Source organism: Mesoplodon bidens (genome assembly GCF_964165515.1).
Source record: "Mesoplodon bidens genome assembly, chromosome: 16".
Lineage (NCBI taxonomy): Eukaryota > Metazoa > Chordata > Mammalia > Artiodactyla > Ziphiidae > Mesoplodon > Mesoplodon bidens.
This window is the reverse complement of record NC_138173.1, coordinates 56850276-56871971: the sequence shown is the minus strand read 5'-3', so window position 1 is coordinate 56871971 and position 21696 is coordinate 56850276. Positions and strand designations below refer to the sequence as shown.

Below are 21696 nucleotides of genomic sequence, written 5' to 3'. Positions count from 1 at the left end.
GTATCTAGGTCTGATGTAACTTTGGATACTGCTGTGTTAACTCACAGGGTTAATGCTCTGGTCTGTGAGTTTTCTCTTCTAGCTTGGTTGACTGTCGAGTTAAGCTTTTCAGAAATGCAGCTTATTCATCATTTCTGCATGCACCCAGGAGTAGAGGGGGTTGAGGTACTTCGTATTCGTATATTGCAAGGCCAGAAAGTTCCAGATTCAGTTCTTAAATTACTTTTTAACTTTGAACTTCATTAGAGTTGCTACCTTGATTAGAAGAATTTTGGGTGGTAACTTCGTAGACGTATCTTTACCAGGTAAAGATTAACCTTGACAGTGGTATTAGAAATATTGCTGATTATAAAAGCCATGGCAAACCTTTCCTGAAAGGATTTTATTAATATATTGTTTCACAATTCATCAACAAAAATGATATGAAATTGTTAGTTTTGAATTATGTAGTAGTATCTTAGGATGTAACTGAGTCTGCTAGGAGATCGGGTTTATTATTTATATACCAGAGCTTTTGGTAAAAACATGAAAGTGTACTACTCCCACCCTACTGTTCATCCCTCTTTAGGCCTTTTTGTTCCCTTAAGATACAACTTGTATATTTTATGAAAAGCAAATATTAGTATTTTTTTGAACTAGTGTTTAAAGCCCATAGTTGGCAAATATTCACTTCACCCAGCTCTTCCTAGGGCTGGCTGCTTGTTCTTCAGCTCTCTGCTCAGGGGTCATCTCAGAGAGAGGCCTTTTCCAGATCAACCTAGCTAACAGCACATTTCTCTATTTTCTTCATAGTGCTTTTAACAATGTATAAGCACGTTAATTTTCTTAATTGTCATTCTAGAATAGTGGTTCTTAAACTGAGAATTCCCAACACTCTTTTAGAGGGTGTCCGAGATCTAAACTATTTTCGTAATAATAACTATAAACATTATTTGTCACTTTTACTCTCATTATTTCATGAGTGTTTAATGGAGGTTTTCAGATGCTACATGATGTGTTATGTAAAAGACTGAATGCAGAAGCAGATAGGAGAATCCAGTTGTCTTTTATTAAACTAGACATTAATAGGATTTACAAAACTGTAAAACAGTGTCATTCTCCTATCCTGGTTAAAATTTTTTTTTTTTTTTTTTTTGCTGTACGCGGGCCTCTCACTGCTGTGGCCTCTCCCGTTGCGGAGCACAGGCTCCGGACACACAGGCTCCGCGGCCATGGCTCGCGGGCCCAGCCGCTGCGCGGCATGTGGGATCTTCCGGGATAGGGGCACGAACCCGTGTCCCCTGCATCGGCAGGCGGACTCTCAACCACTGCGCCACCAGGGAAGCCCAAAATTTATTTTTGAAAAGGTAAATGTTTTACAGAAATGTGAAACAATGTCATTTTTGTATCCTGGTTAAGTTTTTTGTTTCGGAAAGTAGTTATTTTACATAAAAATGTAATTTAAGTTAGTTTGTGATGCATTTATTGTTTTAAGTGAATAAGGTATTTTGAACATTTTTGGTTTGAATTTTCATATGTAAATGTCAATATAAAAGTTCTTTGAAGTCCACAGTAGTTTTTAAGAGTGTTAAAAGGGCCCTTTGATCAAAATATGTGAGAACTGATGTTCTAAAATATAAGCCCCACGAAAGTAAAGACCTTATGTATTTGATTTAGTTTCATATTCACAGGGCCTGGCATTGCTATAACTGGCCTGTAGAAGTCACTCAGCAAATATCTGGGTGAATGGATTAATGAGTGAATGAAAGAAGCTGAAAATAACAGAATTCTGGTGATTCTATGCAGGGCTTCCAAGTTTTTCTGTAGTAACGGGTCTTTGTAGACATCATATTTGATAGGAAATTACTCCAATTCATCAGAAAGCATAATCTTTATTTTGGTCAGATTTAAATTGTTCCCTGGTATGGAACTGAAAGTTTCTGATGTGCTTTTGATTAGAGATTCTGCTAAGTGTTCCTTTCCAGGAAGGATGGAAGATTTAACCCATCATGCTTATTAATTAACTCAAAGTTTAGGTTGATTGACTTCTGGTATAACTAATTTATTTGGATATTTTAGATTATTATTTATATTTTATCCTATAGTATTGAGAATACTTTCTGTCTTGGAAGTTAAATTCTTTGTTGCTTTTAGCCTTTTGGGCAAAGTTAGGTTTTCATTTTTTTTTTTTTAACGTCAGACACTTAAATAGTATTTTGTTCATTGGAGATTAGAAATAGTCTGCTTTGCATTTTCAAATTGTCTTCACTGAATAGTAAACAATAGTAGGAAAAGATGGTTCCTCTAGGGTACTTTCAGCAGACAGGAAGTCTGTTTACTGTCTTGCAAGTTGGGATTCTTTGGCAAGGTTTGCCCATCCTGAGAACATGCGAACTTCAGAAAGCTAGGAGATGGTTCTAGAGACTGCTGACCTATTCCAGGAACAGTACTTAACTGTGCAGGGCATGTCAAGGAGGTTAATAAGCATTTAGACTCAGAATATGACAATGTTAGGGAGGTGTAGAAGAATTTGGTAATTTCAGATTCTGCTGGCCAGTTTGTTTCTGTCCCGTAAGGCATAATTTGTAGAAGAATCTTCATTTACCTGCTAATTTATAGGAAAAGGAACCTGGTCGGCACTAGTTCATAAGTAGTCATAAACATGGGGTCAAGCTATAAAAAGTAAGTTTTACTCTGCTATAGACATGTGAATACTTCTCAAATGAACTGCTCACATTACCTATCTTCTCATTTTTTTATTGTAAGGATCCTTTCAAGTAGGGCTTGAGTTTCTCTTTATGCTTTTATAAATAAAAGGTTCATTCCTGGGTTTGTATTTCTCAGTGTACTCACTTTTTAGCAACACAGGGAGTCTTAAAACAGGAAAGAAAACTTGTGGTTTAAGCAGTTGAGTGCGTTGCAATCACCTGAGAAATTACAACAGAACAAAAGGACTTCCCTGGTGGCGCAGTGGTTGAGAATCCGCCTGCCAGTGCAGGGGACACGGGTTCAAGCCCTGGTCTGGGAAGGCCTGCACATGCCGCGGAGCAACCAAGCCCATGTACCACAACCACTGAGCCCGTATGCCACAACTACTGAGCCCGTGCGCCTAGAGCCCGTGCTCCGTGACAAGAGAAGCCACCACAGTGAGAAGCCCGCGCACCGCAACAAAGAGTAGCCTCTGCTCACCGCAACTAGAGAAAGCCTGCACACAGCAACGAAGACCCAACACAGCCAAAAAAACAAAAACAAAAAAACCCACCTCATTAAAAAAAAACACAACAAAAAACAGAACAAAAAAGGAAGGCTGGTCCATACTACCTCATTAAAAGTTAGAATGAAGTAGGATGTTAGAATCACCTGGAGAATCTAAAAACAAAAATAGAAACCAAAAAGCAAAAAAACAAAAACCCACAAAACCCCAAACCCAAAAAACCAGTATAGGAACCCCAACCCAGGTTAACTAACTCTGATTTTTAGGGATTGGGTTTCAGGCATCAGTATTTTAAAAATACTGATGGCTGTCATATGTAGCCAGGGTGAAGACCTCTCTTCATTTATTTAAAAAAGCTCCCCAGGTCATTTTGATAAGCTAAGAACATTTGTGATGCTTATAAACAAAATATAATAGAGGAGTATGTTTTTGTTTTGGGGAGCTATTAAGTTTTTCATGTATCTTGCTTTTAAGAGTAAGAACAGGTAGCATGACATCAATAAACAGGATTAATTAAAAGTATGTCAGCACTGTTTTATGGACAGAAGCATATGATTGGTTGGAGGGAGAGAAAAATGAAAGGCTAGTAAGCATGACTGAAACAGGACATGTGTGGTGGAACGTTCCCATCTTGTGGCTTGTGAGGATAGTGCTACTAAAGAGCTGAATCGCATTCTTACAGTCAGTGGCAGTTTCCTGTTCATGCTACTTCTTATCAGGGCACAAAAAAATGTGACCACCAGTACCATTCCCTCAGTCTTTTTGCTGCAGGTCCCTGTAAATCTTTCACTGAACTTTTCTTACTCCATGCAGAAACCCTGCGTCTACAACTTAGTTACAGAGACTTCTTCCAGAGCTGTCGCCACTGCATTCTGTTTCAGTCTTGTTATGAAAAACATATTTGGAGCCTAAAGTTACTCGGTTACTGTGAAGTAAGTAATTAAATGTACCTTGGTGTCAGAAGTCAGATCTCACTTTCCTGATTTAATAAATCTATGTCAGATTATCTGTTTCCTCCTCTGTAAAATGGGAAAATAATATTGCTAACTTTGTAGAGTGATTTTGAGGATTAAATGAGTAATTGCATGCGAGGCACTTGGTGGGGTGCTTGGCATAAGTGACTGATAAATGTTTACCATTCATTCCTTTAGCAAATATATTTTGAGTATTTTTTATGTGCTAGTACCTGTGTTGGGTGTTGAAGATGCAGTGAGTAAAAACATCCCTTCATTTTTACGAGGACATTTAAGAGGGGAGACCGTGAGCAGTACATGGATTCTTATAAATACCAATAATATATGGAATATTTTTCTATATACAGTAAGTTCTTGGTTATTTGTGTAGAATTTCAGAAGCCTGTATGTCAGTAGGTTCCTTCTGCTCAGGAATTTCCTTTTGACATCTAAGTGAGCCTACTCTGAAGTTTGTAATGCAATTCCAGTACATTATTTTTTGAACTAAAGAATTGAGATTTTAATGTGTATATAAGAAATAGGAAGGCTCTAAAATGTCAAAATGAAGAATGAGTTTGCTTAGTTTTGGTAAAGTTGTTTTTTTTCTGAATGTTTTATTTCATCAGATTTTATTAAATTGGCAAGATCATTTTAGTGATCACCAGGCCTTTCCTAAAGGCTTCTATTTTGGACAGCCATAAATGCTAGAGAGAATTCATCTTTAAAATTGAAATACTCTTTTCTGAAACTGTCACCTGTGGTCCTTAGTTTGTCTTTCAAAGTAAGACGCATTCTCTAGTGCTTCACTATTTGGAAAGTGCCCTTTTTTTTTTTTTTTGCGGTACGCGGGCCTCTCACTGTTGTGGCCTCTCCTGTTGCAGAGCACAGGCTCCGGACGCGCAGGCTCAGCGGCCATGGCTCACGGGCCCAGCCGCGCCGCGGCATGTGGGATCTTCCTGGACCTGGGCACGAACCCGTGTCCCCTGCATCGGCAGGCGGACTCTCAACCACTGCGCCGCCAGGGAAGCCCATGGAAAGTGCTCTTTATGAGTGTCCCGAGCCTGGAGAGAGATTTGAATTCATTGAACTGGTTCTCATCACAGAGTTTTAAACTTTCTCTCTTATAATTAGCCCTTTTGGGGTATACTTATTCATGTTGATCGTGTTTAGCCGATGGTTAAACCACTGTGCTTTTTCCCGTTGCTCAACTGAATACTGTTAAATTTTCTCTTGATTGTTATAGAGAACTGGCTGTAACAGGTCAGTGATGCTTGAAAGAGTGAGATAATAATTTCTTTTACTTGGAGCACTGTACTTCTGTGGATGCTGTGTGGATGCTGTATAAATTGCATTGATTCTTGGGGCAAGCATATCAGGCTGCTATGCTGTTTGGTTATATTGCTCCCAACCCCTTTACAGTTCACTTTGGTAAGAGTGAAGACAGTGTTTCAATATAAGATACTTTTAAACTATGCTAATTTGTTTTTAAACATAATTATTTTTTCTCATTTCTTTATAAAAGGAAATAAGATTATTTTGGCCTGGCTTTTTGTGAAACTATGCTGAGCCCTAGTCATCAATACTGCTTTTTGCACACACAGGAACCAGCTGTTAGGGATCAGTTCTAGGATTTGTGCAAAGATCTACATTAAGCTCAGATATCTTCTAGCATCTCTCATTTACTTTGATTTCACCTGTGGTTCAGTGATCTCATTAATAGGGTTAAGTATCCAGGAAACTAGGTAAACTACACAAGTTGGTAGGTGTGTCTGTGATAACTCTTTGTCAGTTTTGTTTATCCCTTCTTATTCATGTTTCTTCTGTTCTTTAAGTGTGAAATAATTGTTCTTGGCAGAGAGTCAAGTTGAACAGGAATTAAACAGTTCTCTTTTTATTGATAAAGTCAGTAATATTGATGATTTACTGAGCATTTATTACATGGCAGACCCTGTGTGAAGTATTTACTGTACATTTTCTCATTTTTAATAGTGTCAATAATGCTATGAAGTAGCTCCATTTTGCAAGTCAGAAGTCTAAGACTTAGGAAGATTAAATAGCTTTCCCAAGGTCACAGCTAATAAATGCTAGAGCTGTAAATCATTCCTATTCCTGCATGACCCCTTAAGCCCATTTTGTGCCTTTCAAGAAGTGGAGAGGTCTTTTATACAGGAATATGTAAGGTTTGTACACTTTCTCCACTTCACAGTATTGAAGTAGTACACCAACTAGTACTGCCAGTCCTTCTACATGAAGCTTTTTTCCCTGCTGACAGCTTGCTGTTCTTAGGAGGTCTGGATCTTACACTGGTGTAACGTCTTTTTGGGTCTGTTCATCACAGAGTCTTTGCTTCGTATCTGTTCCTAACTCATGGTTTTAATTATTAAGTTACTGATATGAAAGTCATGTCCTTGTTAAAGTATGCACATGAGCTTTGGAGTTTGACTTGGTTTAAATCTTGGTTCTACCATTTCCTGGATGTGTGATCTTTAGTCATTTACTTCTCTCTGCTTCAGTTTTCGTATTTGTAAAATGAGTATAATAATGCCTTTTCCCTAAGGTAGTTGTGAGAATTACGTGATTGATAATACATGTAAAATAATTAGAATACTGCCTGGCACATGATGTTCAATAATTTTAACCTGTGTTACTAACTGGTTACCAATGATTTATTTCTGTCAATAATATACTTGTTTTAAATTAAATGCTAATCAGTAAGATACTAATTATCATTTTGTTGTTAGACTTATTTTTTCCCTCTGAGGACTTTCCATTATATTGTAGACTGTATTGCCCTTTAGTCTTCAGGCCATGGGCTTGTACTGAATAATAGACTACTATTAATAAATACTATGTGCCAAGCACTATTCAAAGCCCATTAATATATTACCAGTCTCATGTTGTAGGAATTATTATTAATCATTACTGTTACTGTGAACTTTTAAATTAATTGCCTGTTCAATCCTGTTACCTCTTTATCTTTATGGAAATATTAAAGGAGAGAGTAATAGTAAGAGCTGACTAATCCATTAGAGATTATTTGGTGTATCCTTCTGGTTGAGAAAAATTAGGTAGTGCTAGAGACTGGGTTCTCTTTGTGTTCTCTGTTACCAAGCAGATTCTTCTTAGATACATGTTCCCATTGTTGCTTCCTCTGATTAATTAGATGCTCTGTTCAGGAACCATCTTGAGGTGTTGAGAATTTGTCAGAGGGTTCTGCTTTTAGGTGTTCAGATAATTGAGGTCTTTTTCTCTGTGTTTTATTGATACTTTTAACATCTGTGGCAGGAAATTATCTTACTATTAACAAAGGTTAACAGGATCACTTTGTAATGATCTCAGGTTGAGGTGATGTTGTTTGATTTGACTGAAGGAACTCTTGGATGCCAGACCTTTAGGGACCCTTGACTTGAAGGTTGTGAGTGCTATACATGGACACTTTTTTTTTTTTTTTTTTTGCGGTACGCGGGCCTCTCAGTGTTGTGGCCTCTCCCGTTGCAGAGCACAGGCTCCGGACGCACAGACTCAGCAGCCGTGGCTCACGGGCCCAGCCGCTCCACGGCATGTGGGATCCTCCCGGGCCGGGGCACGAACCCACGTCCCCTGTATTGGCAGGCAGACTCTCAACCACTGTGCCACCAGGGAAGCCCTGGACATTTTTGACATGTCTTCAAATTCCAAGAGTTTCAGATGTACATTTAAACTATTTAAGACTCTATTATTTATGTACGGGTAAAGGAAATGATTTGTAAGGAATTTGGTTAGGCAAGTTTTATTTTTTCTTTGAAATAAAGGAAGTGTAAACTATAAGATGGCATTTAAGCTTCTTTCTGTTTTTTTTCTTCTAGGTGGTATTAAAGATCATCAAACATTACCAAGAAGAAGGACAGGGAACTGAGGTGGTTCAAGGAGTGCTTTTGGGCCTTGTTGTCGAAGATCGGCTTGAAATTACCAACTGCTTTCCTTTCCCCCAGCACACTGAAGATGATGCTGACTTTGATGAAGGTAAGGGTACTCGTCTTAACTGTGTCTTTGCAGTGCACACAAATGGTTATTAATCCAATGTTCACCATAACCTTTGATATTCTGTTACTGGGAGTCTATCAGGGTAGCCTAGTTCTGAGTTTCTTGAGAAAAAAAATTATACAAATTCTCTGAAATGAAGATTTATTATAAAAAACTTCATTAGTTTGGCCTTTACTTATTTGGAATTTGTGATTCTCATAATTTGGATAGGAGCTGTGCTGATGTTAACTTTCCCATTATGAAATCAGCTTGCCAAGTACATTGTGAAGGACAGGGATTGTCATTGTGTCCAACACCCATTTCCTACTATAGTATTTGGCTTACTGTTTAAGAAAAGATGAGTTGAGCTATCTACTTCAGAAAGACGACACTCCTTAAGTATTTCAGGAGCATTTTATTTTTGTGCTACAGGTATAATTGCTTTGTTAGCAAAGGTTAATAGTAGTTAAAAGCTCATACCAAAGGCCAAGGTCAGCATCCTAAAGGATTTAAAAAAAAAATCTAGTTGAAAATAATTTCTCACTTGTCTGAACTCTCAGAACTCATTTTGTACATACCTTTTTTTTTAATGGCAGTTAAGACAAATAACATTTATCAGCTTAATTATTTTTAAGTATACAGTAGTGTTAACTTTATGCCATTTGTTGTGGAGCAGATCTCTAGAACTTCGATTTTGCAAAAACTGAAACTCCATATCCATTGACCAACTCCTCCCCTTTTTGCCCTCCCCAAACCCGTGGCAGCCACCATTCTACTTTCTGTTTCTAAGAGGTTGACTGCTTTAGATACCACTTATAAGTGGAATCGTGCAGTATTTGTCTTTTTGTGACTGGCTTATTTCACTTAGCTTAAGGTCCTTAAAGCTCATTCACGTTGTAGCATACGGCAGGATTTCCTTCATTTTTTTTTTTTTTTTTTTTTTTTTTCTTTTTGCGGTATGTGGGCCTCTCACTGCTGTGGCCTCTCCCGTTGCGGAGCACAGGCTCCGGACGCGCAGGCCCAGCGGCCATGGCTCACGGGCCCAGCCGCTCCGCGGCATATGGGATCCTCCCAGACCGGGGCACGAACCCGTATCCCCTGCATCGGCAGGCGGACTCTCAACCACTGCGCCACCAGGGAGGCCCTCCTTCATTTTTAAGGCTGAATAATACTCCCTTGTATGTATATACTATACTTTATTTTTCCATTCATTTGTTGATGGATATTTAGATGGTTTTTACCTCTTGGCTACTGTGAATAATGCTGCAAATGTCTCTTCAAGATCTTATTTTCAGTTCTCTTGGATATATAATCTTGTCAGAAGTGGGATTTGCTGGATCGTGTGATAATTCTATATGTAATTTTTTTGGTAGAACTTTCATAGTGTTTTCCACAGTGACTACACCAGTTGACATTCCCACCAACAGTGTGTGAGGGGTCCCTTTTCTCGATCTTCTTGCCAACAGTTGTTATTTGTTGTCTTATTGATGATAGCCATTCTGACACGTGTGAGGCGATCTTTCATTGTGGTTTTGATTTACATTTCCTTGATATTAGTGATGTTGAGCATCTCTTCATATGCTTGTTGGCCATTTTTATGTTTTCTTTAGAAGGAGAAATATCTATTCAAGTCCTTTGCTAATTTTTTAGGATTTTTTTTGTTGTTGCTCAGTTGAAGGAGTTTTTATATATTCTGGGTATTAACTCCTCGTATATATGGTTTGTAGATGTTTTGTTCCTTTCACTCTTTTGTTTCCTTTGTTGCGCAGAAGGTTTAATATAATGTGACTTATCTATTTTTGGTTTTGTTGCCTTTGCTTTTGGTGTAACATCCAAGAAACCATTGCCAAGACCAATGTTATGAAGGTTCTTCCCTGTGTTTTCTTCTAGGAATTTTATGCCAGTGCCATACTCTTTTGATTATTGTTGCTTTGTAATGTGTTTTGGAATCAAGAAGTGTGAGGTCTCCAGCTTTGTTTTTCTTTCTCAAGATTATTTTGGCGATTTAGGGTCCTTTGGGATTCCATATGAATTTTAGATGTTTTTTTCCTATTTCTGCAAAAAAAAAATGCCATTGGGATTTTGATAGGGATTGCGTTGAATCTGTAGATCACATTGGGTAGTATGGACATTTTAACAACATTAAATCTTCTAGTCCATGAATACAGGCTGGATGTCTTTCCATTTATTTGTGTCGTCTTTACTTTTTGTAGTTTTCAGTGTACAAGTGTTGTGCTGCATTGGTTGAGTTTGTTCCTATTTCAAGTATTTCATTCTTTTTGGTGCTATTGTAAATGAGATTGTCTTTTAAATTTCTTTTTACTATTCATTTTCTATATAACTTTTAATTGATCAACTTTAACTTTGATAAAATGTTATCTCACTTGACTTCACCTCCTCATAGTACCTTGAACATTTAATAACACAAAGTATATTCTTACTGAGGTTAATACCTTGGTATTGCAGTTTGGTCTACACATCTTCTTTTCATTAAGATAATACTTCTAGAAACTAACCAAGGCTGTTTTATTCTAGGCACTTAAGTATTAGCATTATTAAAAAACTTTCGTGCAATATGCATTTTATTTTGTTTTATTTTAAGCCAGTCAGAATCTCCTTGTTTCATTTGAACTACTGTAATATTAATATTAGATGTGTGTAATACTCACATAGGATTATGGTTGGGATTTCTCTTCAGTCCGTTTTGGCAGTATTAAGTTATCTCTATTCCCATATTCACCAGCCTATCTGGAGATACTTAATTATAATTCAGTAATAACTATTTTAGATCTGGAAGACAAGGGAGAAGACCAGGGATTGTTAGCACAATTTCTTTGATTTACAAGTTAGGAGCCTGAGAGGTTCATTTGAAGTGACTTACTCAGTTTCCTTGTTAGTGGCACAGTTGGGAGCAGAATCCATTCCTGAACAGTTTACATTGTCACGTGGCTTTCTCGGGTAATTAATTTTGTTTTATAAAATTCTCAATTTAGAATATGAGCAAGAAATAGCTGTTCAGTGCAAATATGGTAGATGAACAAAGCAAAATGTTTGACTAATTTTAGATCTTGATCATTGGAAGCTAACTTTTTTTTTTCCTGCTTTTAAAAAAAAATTTTTTTTATTAGTCATCCATATTATACACATCAGTGTATACATGTCAATCCCAATCTCCCAGTTCATCCCACCACCACCACCACCCCCTGCTGCTTTCCCCCCTTGGTGTTCATTCGTTTGTTCTCCACATCTGTGTCTCAATTTCTGCCCTGCAAACTGGTTCATCTGTACCATTTTTTTAGGTTCCACATATATGCGTTAATATACGATACTTGTTTTTCTCTTTCTGACTTAGTTCACTCTGTTTGATAGTCTCTAGATCCATCCACGTCTCTACAAATGACCCAGTTTTGTTCCTTTTTATGGCTGAGTAATATTCCATTGTGTATATGTACCACATTTTCTTTATCCATTCGTCTGTCGATGGGCATTTAGGTTGCTTCCATGACCTGGCTATTGTAAATAGTGCTGCAGTAACATTGGGGTGCATGTGTCTTTTTGAATTATGGTTTTCTCTGGGTATATGCCCAATAGTGGGATTGTTGGGTCATATGGTAATTGTATTTTTAGTTTTTTAAGGAACCTCCATACTGTTCTCCATGGAAGCTGACTTCTTTTATGGACTTGAGATAATTGGCCTTTGTACCTTTTCATTAACATGTGCTTTAAGAAGCTCATTAAAAAATGCTTTAATAACACTGAGATTAGAACAGACTTCAATTTAATGTTAAATAATAATAAAAAACTTACAGGGCATTGTTTGCTGTGTATTATATGTGCATTTCCTATAATCATTTACTCTACATAGTTGAAGGTTTTACCAGTCCTGTTTTGCACATTAGGAAACTGAGGTCAACTTGTCCAAAATCATTTAACTGGCAGTTGGTAGAATAGGGATTGAGATCTTTGGGTCCCTGGTCCCAAATCCCATGATTTTCCCACTAAAATGGTGTTGATTTTAGAAATTTAATGAAGTAGAAGCCAGTGATTAAAGGGTGTTGAGTGCAGAGCATCATTATTCTATATCTTAAATTTGTTTTTGGGAAAAACAACTGAATTTGAATTAGATTTTCTTGGTTTGCCTTTGGAAGCTAGTAGGTTTTGCCATTTTCCTTACATATGTGAATAATTGTAAGACAATGCTCTGTATTTCTTCGTAGCCTCCTGTAGTAGTCTTAAATTTTAGGTTCTCTCACTTAAGCCATTTATTTAAGTTTTTTCGATGTGAACCATTTTTTAAAGTCTTTATTGAATTTGTTACAATATTGCTTCTGTTTTACGTTTTGGTTTTTTGGCGGAGAGGCATGTGGGATCTTAGTTCCCCGACCAGGGATTGAACCTGCACCCCCTGTATTGGAAGGCGAAGTCTCTGTGTGTGTGTGTGTGTGTAGAATAGATTACAAGACAAATTGTAATTCTTTTTTTTTTTTAAGAAGATGTTGGGGGTAGGAGTTTATTAGTTAATTAATTTATTTTTTCTGTGTTGGGTCTTCGTTTCTGTGTGAGGGCTTCCCCTAGTTGTGGCAAGCGGGGACCACTCTTCATCGCAGTGCGTGGGCCTCTCACTATCGCGGCCTCTCTCGTTGCGGAGCACAAGCTCCAGACGCACAGGCTCAGTAGTCGTGGCTCACGGGCCTAGCCGCTCCGCGGCATGTGGGATCCTCCCAGACCAGGGCTCGAACCCGTGTCCCCTGCATTGGCAGGCAGATTCTCAACCACTGCGTCACCAGGGAAGCCCGGAAGGCGAAGTCTTAACCTCTGGACCGCCAGGGAAGTCCCCATTTATTTATCTTAATGGGCATTGGTATGCAGTCACCATTAGATGTTTATCAAACCTTGATAAAAGCTAAATTTTCCCATTATAGTCCTGCATGTTGATTATTTTAAATCATGCTAAAGTAAAGACCTGTTGTTTTGCTTACTGCTATTCTGGTATTATATGCTTGCTAAAACTAATATTTATTCAGGGAAGGATCTTTTCCTCTGCTTTTCACCCTATGGAAGTAAAAATCACTGAACATTTAATAAGCTTAGTGATTATGTATTTCGAGTTGTGTTAGGTTGGGTTTTTTGGTTTGTGTGTTTTTGTGCCTCGTGTAAAGTTGAGATTTCTAATCTGTGGTCCAAGAGAGAGACGTTTTAAGTTAGGGCCTGGCAAATGATGATCTGTGGGCCTGCTTTTCCATATAAAGTTTTATTGAAACACTGTCATGCCCATTCACTTATGTATTTTCTGTGGCTGTGTTCCTGCTACAGTGGCTTAGTTGAGTAGTTGTGACAGAGACCATATGGGCACTGAGCCTGAATTTTTTTTTTTTTTTTTACTGTCTGGTTCTTTAAGAAAGTTTGACCACTTCTTTTTTATATATAATTTTTTCTTGTTATTTTCCTGCTCTCAAAAGTTAAAGATAGTTCTTTCTTTTCATCGTAAATTGATGGCTTTTTGTTTGTTACTTATTTCTTCTGGATGTTGCCCTTGACATTGACTCTCATCCAGAATGTATTATGGGCACTGTAATGAAAATGCTGGTATTATCAGGTGTTTGTTTCTCTGGTGCATCTGCAAAGTATCAGAATGGTATTTACTTTAATTTTAATGCATTTTTCTTTTCAAAAAAATCCCACATATTATTGATATATGTGAGAACTGTCTGTGGATAACAGGGAAGAAAGGCTTTCAATTAATGGTTGTAGACTTGTGACCAGGTGTTGTGGAAAGGTAGTGGTATGAGGCCTGAAAACCTGGGTGGAAATTTCAGCTCTATATTTAGGATCTGTGTGACGCCGAATAATTCACTTCTGAACCTGTTTTTATCTGACTCGCTAATGTTTTTCATCAAGCACGTATTAATTGCTTATATACTGAACATTGGGAACATAGCTGAAGGATAATTTCCTTATGAGATTAACTTTCTGGGTAGTGCTACCATGGATGATGTTACAATAAGCTGATACAGAAAACAAGAAACAGTTGTGGCATGAAGTTTCTCTTGTTTCTCTCCATGAATTCACTTTTTTTTTTGCATATGTGATAACTTCTCCTTGGAGAGGTTTAAATCTCGATAAACTTTTATGTTACAGAATTTACTTTCTAGAGAGATAATATGCTCATGTTAGAGAATATATGATTTTTAAAAATTAAGTAGAAAAACTCATATTAAAATTCCCATTAGGGGGCACTATTATCAAGCTTAGGAGAACTGGAGACTAATTTGTTTTTTTAGACATGCAACCCGAGGCTTGCTAAAAGGGAAAAATATTTTCATCTGATAAGATTCAGATACTGTTTTATACAACTGAATTCCTTAAATATGTTATAAAGTGCAGTGAATTAAACACAGATCCAATAACTCACTGTCTTGTTTTTCAGCAGACTAAATCAATATAATATTGCAGGTGATACAAGAAGCTTACTTTATTCTGCATCAGAGCCACATCCATAATTTTCATATTTGGAATAGACAATTTTTAAAATTTTGCTCTTTTAAGTTAGTCACAAAGGATGATCCTTGGCCTTCAAATAAGTTTCTTTCAGAAATGAAGCACGAAGACTGTATTGTGCTATTAAAATGCAGTTAGGGAAATGAAGTGATGCCTAACTGAGACAGTATTGACGTGTGCAGCATGTGTAATTACTGAAGTAATTCCACACAGTGAAGTGATATGTACACGCACATAGCTCTTAACCTTTCTGTTTATTTTCAGGCACTTGAAAATTATTTTCTTAAACTCAAGTTTAGTGTTAGACCAGGAAACACTACTAAAGGCTGTGTTATACGCTATCATTTTATCATTAAGCTACCAACAGAAGAGCAGTAAGTAGTATCGTCTTAAACAGAACTCTTCAAAGGCTAAAATAAAACTTGGCAAAAATGTAATTAAAATAAAATGTAATCACAGTAATTTTTCATGGCATAGGTGTTATTTTTCTATCACTGGGATTGGAGAGAGTGGGTTTGTATAGTTATATTACTTGCAATACTTTCTACATAGGTAAGCTATATTTTACACTGGAGAAAGTCTCTGCTTAATTACTTGCTTCCTGAAGTCTTGCCTTCCTTCTCCTTAGTTTGCTTGCAGCCCACACTGAGTGCAAAACTGCTTTAACCCTAGCTGATGACCACTATTTTGTATTGCTTTTGAGTTCAGGGAAGGGTTGAGTCAGAATGGAGAAAGCTTTTCATGTTTTTTCAGACAGATGGGGACATTTTGTAAAAAGACATGATGTTTACTTATTATTTTGTATTATCTTCCATCTGTATGAACAGTCATTGATCACTGTGGTCTGTTCGACAGATTTCGTTTTTTAAAAAATACTGTTTTATTGCTTCTTTTCCCCCCCAAAGAGCTTTTCTTGGTGGAAATATTGGAAATATTATATATAGATAGTTTTGAAGTGTGTTTTGAAACTTACTGGAGAAGTAGGAGTATGTTTACTTTGTGACCTCAGATCATCAAGTGGAGGTATGATAATGTTTCAGATATCAGAAAAAAAATTCCTTTTCAGCTTTTATCCAGCAAATTGCATTGAGTAGGTGGTGAAAAAAAATTGCATTGAGTGGGTGGTGAAAAAGATACAGATATGAAATCCTAGTTACTGCTTTGAAAGATTTTAAGTGGGAGAGACAAGTGTGTAAATAAAGAATTGTGAAACAATTAATCTAAGTCTAGTGTGAGGAAGGGAGAAAATGATGGCAACACTCAGATATGAGCTACTAATTCCTTTTGGAGGATGACTTCACAGGGGAGGTAAAGTTTGATTTTGTAGGTGGTTATTAGTTGCATTTTAAGTAATTTTTAAGGAAGTTATGTCTTGTGAGTTTGTTCCAATTATTCACATTTCTGGGCCCTCATAAATAACACAAGCATCTCTAGAATTTAATATATATTCATTTTGGCATCTTTATTGTTCAGAGCTAATTATGTTCCTTGATAATATTTTTCAGATTTTGTTGCTGATTTTGTATTAGGTGGAGAAGTTGTTTTTGACATCTAGGCTCTTTTGATACATAAAAAGATGCTTGACAATAATAATTGAATGCCTTGTTTATAGAAACTCAAGACCCATGCTGCAGTTAGCTCTATTTAAAATATTTAATAAATATTTAAATAGGATACTTAATAAATTTTAAATATTTAATAACCTATTTCATATATATTTCATTTTAAATGAAACATTGTATAGTCAGGTAACTAGAGAGAATCTGTACACTGAATTATGGCACAGTTCTCCAGGGTACTGATGTCTTTGTTGTTATTCATGGTAGTATTTTGAAAATGTTAAACCATTCACATTGAGTCATTTATCACTGAATATTCAGGGTAATGAACTTTAGATTATTGCTTACTTAAATTATTTTGCTCACTCAGAAAGCTATAGTTTGTGATTTGAAACTAAGTTAAAAACCTTAACCTTACTTTATATGTTTAGTTTTTGGCTTATTAGGGTGATGAGAATATGAGAAGTAGAATCCAAATATAAAGCATCAGTCCTGATTATTTTTATGCCTTTTTTGTTCTCTCAGTTTGGGCGTCTCAAGATTTTAAATACAAGAGTAGGAACAAAGTCTAACTTCATTTTAAAAGCTTGAAAAATATTTTTGCGTTTATTGCATGTTTTAAAATTTAGGGTTTTTTCCCCCTTTTAAATGAGAAACTCCTGTGCATGGAAGGATATACTATTGAAAATGTGGTCAAGGTAAAAGATTTTTCTGCTTTAAGAAATTAAAGTGCTTTACACTGTACCCTCCCTTGGTCCCTAAAGCGTAAGTGCTATGGTTTGGAAAGAAGCCAAGTAAAACCTGTTCAAATTTTGTCCAGACTTAAAGTAATACCTTAAGATTTGAAAATTACAGGTGGATACAATACTTAAATAGTATTTAAAATTCCTAAGTTTCCCAGGTCTAAAAATGTAATCCTTAAATTACTATTCCCAGTGGTTTAAATTTTAATTAAATAAAAATTGCCTTACTTTTGAACCACAACGACATTAGGTATAGATATTTGAATTTATTACTAAACTTTAAGGTAATAACCATTAGAAATGAACTGTTTTGGCACTAATTAAAATGTCAAAAAGCCACAGCTACAGTGTGTAATCAAAGATCCTTGCTATTTCTGTTTTTCCAAAAATTGTCCTAACCATCACAGTTCAAGCTTCCTGTCTTGCCCTGGAGAAGTGCTACCTGGCTTCACCCCCCCAATTAAATACATTACCTGATCTGCAAGTTTTATAGATTGATAGATTATAGTTAGATTTGACGTTCTGGTGCTAATACTGAGTTTTGCAAACTGCCCTTTAATATAGAGTGATATCTTAGTCATGCCAGTGAAGTGTTCTGTTTGTTTCGTTTTCATCTCTCTAGGTGAAATTTTCATAGCTCTTGAAACTTTTATCTGTTTGAGGTTACTCTTCAAGGCTTACCTATTATCAGTTTCAGACTGGTGTTTTCATACCTTTATCCCTTTTCAACATGAGGCTTATTTGCTGCCTTTTTTTTAAATTGGTAATTTTTACTCAGTACATTTTTGGTGCTTTCTGATACATTTGAGAACAAAGACAATATTTATTTTGGCTTAAGTAACAATATAATGGCATAGGTTTATAATGCAACCCTACATCTCCCCCGTTCTTCACCCCATACATCTTCATCCTTTGTTTTCTCTAATATGTAACCTACAGACATCTTAATATACAGACAGCCTTTCTTCCCTCCTTGATCGGTGAGAGGATCACAAAATTACTCCAGTGGTCTTTGCAGAAATGTGTCTGTCTTGTTGCTGTTTTGTAGAATTGGATAGGTGAGGACCTTGTGGACATGGTTTTTGGTGGCAGGCTACTAGTCCCACAAGCAGCAACAGTGGTTAGAAGAGTCAGACAGCAGAGTCCTAGTTAGGGAACTTTGGACTTGGGGCATGTGTCAGCGACCCCAGCAGGCAGCAAAGGCAGCAGTCACTCCACAAATAACAGTTGTCCTCACGCTACCGTAGCTTCCAGGCTCCTCTGTTCTCACCTTACCTTCTCCTTTTCTTTTCTTTCTTTATTCCATTGTTACTCATTCATCAAGTCAGTATTTCAGTGGGAACTGTGTGCCAGGCATTTCCACTGGCCATTTCGTGCCTATATCTGCTAAGGATATTTTCTGAAGTGTTCGTTGAAGAACTTAGCTGTTCTAAGCAATGTGTTTGACTTGAAGCATGGGGAGATTTGTTAGCACATTACGTTAGTGAAACCAGATTATTGTATAAAGTGAAGATTATGTTGCTATTCAGGTGCAAGTGTCTAGAAAACTTTTTGTGTAGTTGGAGAATGACTTGGGTTTATAAAGATGTGTCCGCAAGCCTACACGTCTCCAAGTTTGTGATTCAGAGTGATTCCATTATTTTGTAACTTAATTTGTTCCCTAAAGATTTGTAAACTCATCATGTTTTTTATTTTCATATTAGAAATATTTTATTTTTGATCTCACTTGGTAGGGACTCCCAAACCTTTAGATGAAAATTTCTCTGTCAGTAATTTAATCTATAATCAAATGTACTCAGTTTTAAAAGTCTGTTAGCAAGACTTTTTTGGTGAGGTGAATTATTTCTTCTTAATTTTGAAATTTCTTCTTTTCCTCCTCATAACACTCTTCTCACCACTCCTACCTTGAAAACACAGATAAAACAAAACATTAAAAAGATTCATTACTAGAAGAGAGTGAAGGGTTGTATGAAGAGTGGTGATATAACACCTTTATGGGTATTAGCCATTTTCTCTGGTGAATGAATGAGGAATGGGGTGGTATAGACATACTGTGAAATGTTACATATTGTGAAATGTTAAAATCACAGTAAGCAAGTCTGGGTTACTTCCCTGCTCCTTTAGGAGATGTTTGACATGATTAGCCATGAGAATGATGTTTTGCTATAAGCCAGATTTGTATTTCGTTTTTGTCTCCTCATCCTATGGGCAGCCTGATAAAAAATAAGTAGTAGCCAATTCCATATATATGGAAATGGTGTGTGTACACATTTACCATTATAGCTGTTAGTTGAGAAAAAATTTAAAATATTTTTTATACAGCTCTTGCAAACTTTCTGAAAGGCATAAAAGGAAGGGAATTTAGACTGAGTTCTGGTAAAGTTCTGGTTTATTACTGATTGTAATCATTTGTCTCTAGCCTCAATTTTCACATTTGCAGAGTGGATCACAGTAGGAACTTTTGTGATTCTTTTTGCACGTGGGAAACTGAAGCCCAAAGAGGCCCAAGTTTAAAATGAGTGGCTAATCCAGAACTAGAAATTCCAACGTGCCCATCTAATATGTAATTCACCACAATTTAGGAGGGTTGTCAGTAATGCCAGTATTTTTTGAAAGCACTGTGAGTGATACAGATGCATGCAGTTGTGACTTGTAGGCATGATGTGTATTTACTTAAAAGTGACTTCTTGGTGTTACCATTTACTGTCAGCACAGCTGGAATCAAATGTTTGTTGAATTTAACACGAGATTCAGAAAGTTTCTTAAGTTTCTCCCTGTATACTAGGTATTAAATTAAAATGAAGGGCAATTCTAACCTTTAGGTCAACAGAAAATTAGTGGTAGTTGAATATATACAGTCACCTCCTGCACTCTAAGACCATTTCAATGCTGAAAGAATGGAGAAGCTAATTGAAAGTATACATTGATCTGGGTGGGTTAAGGGAGGAAAACCACGTTCTTATTAAATGCTGTTGAATGCAGTTACAAACAATAGGTTGAATAGATGGTTTAATTTGACTTAGGAGATCAGCCTCTGACTGATGACACAGGAAGACTTTCTAGAATACATTGCTTTGCAGATGACTTAAACAGACAATACTGATAAAGCTTGTCATGTGAATTTCCTTCTTTACTGAGTACACAGTATGCTTAAGTGATATGTTGTGCAATGCTTCCAATCTGCTGTAACTGCCATCTGCGCAAGCAGAGTGAGAGAGAAGAGAACATGGAAAGGAAATGGATCAGTTAGTAAGTTGTAAGGAATCTGTGTGAACACTGGGTGCCACTCATGAAACACAAAGCAGTGAGTGATTTTCCTTTGTCACCAGTACACCCAGCTGTCTGTAAACTGGAGGCTTGCGATACATTCAGCTCTCAACTTCCCCTTTTAGATGTTGTGGTACCTATGCTTGAGACCATCTAGAAAATCCAGGGATAGTAACCATGATCATGCCAGCCTCTTATTATTTTTCTCTATTATTTTTTTTTGATAAAATCTTTTTGCTGCTTCAGTGTTTGACACCATTGTTGAGGTAGGTTTAATAATGCTAGCTAGAATTTTTATGTTGCCTAAATGGAATCTTTTTGGAAACAAATTAGGCCATAAAACAAGTTTCCTGAGAAACAATTAAGTACTTTAAAAAAGGTCAGTAAGACCTATAGATGGGAAAATTGCTTCAAAATCTCACAAGTTGTAACCAACAGGGAACCAACCATATGAATGATGGAGAAGTTGTGTATGGGTAAGAGGAGTTGACTGGCAGAATCTATCCTGTATACCTTTGTCAGTGAGTAAATCTCTTATTTGACTTCGAGGCTTATAACTTGTAAAACAGTTCTTTGTGTGTGCATATGGTTACCTTTTTGATGTAAACATATGAGCTCTTATGAAGCTGTTAATCGTGAGTCATCTGGTACCTCCTTAGTAATTAACATAACCTTATATAGATGACTAATAATACAAAGCCACTGTGGTTTCTGTGGTTTTACCAACCATGGCTCTAGTTCTAAAACATTTAAAATGAGACTTGCTCCCTCTTTAAAAAATTTTTTGGACAAAGAGATGTCTTATCAGAAAACTGCAGTAACTTAAGCAGATCCATAACTGGAGGGAATTAATAACAGAAAGTTTTTGTTGACACCAGGAAGTAGATTAAATAGTGCAATTGTGGTAATGAGTACCGTATATGATAAGCTTGAGCCACCTGGGTTTTATTAGGCTGCTTGATACTTTGATCACAATATTATTTCAAGGCTTGTCTATTTAAATTGCTAAGGTTTCTTGTCATCTTTGTGATTTAGACCATAATTTCTTTCACTGCAAAGAGATTTTTTTAAAAGAAAGGCTCTGGCCAAGCTGAGATTCTGGGGAGGTGCAAGTTCAACAGCTAAGCGAACCTTAGAACGAGAAAACCTTTTAAACAAAATTAAAAGCTTGAAAGTGCAGCAGTTGAGTATCAAGTTCATCCGACCTTGCTTCTCTTTAGTTTTTTGCTTGGATCATAATTACACTTTTGTTTATCCTGTGGTAGTGGAGCACTATAATGCTGTTTGGTGTAATTCAATTAATTATTGTTTGATATAAATACATCCATTTAAATATATATTTCATGTCTTGAGAACGTAGTAACTAACTGCTATCGGTTTCCCTTCAGCTGGTATTAAGTGGTTTTGATGAGCATCTTTGAGAATTTATGGAAAGATTTTTAACTACTTCACCCATAATGAATGAATTATACTAATCACAG

At 36.6% G+C, this 21696-nt stretch overlaps 1 protein-coding gene across 1 annotated transcript in view; it reads left to right on the top strand.

The window, feature by feature from the left end:
• EIF3H (eukaryotic translation initiation factor 3 subunit H) overlaps positions 1 to 21696 on the top strand; it is an 87758-nt gene that overhangs the window by 12122 nt on the left and 53940 nt on the right. The window contains exon 2 of the mRNA XM_081258767.1: positions 7992 to 8148. Coding sequence (XP_081114893.1) covers positions 7992 to 8148 — 157 coding nt within the window. The remainder of the gene's footprint in view (positions 1 to 7991; positions 8149 to 21696) is intronic.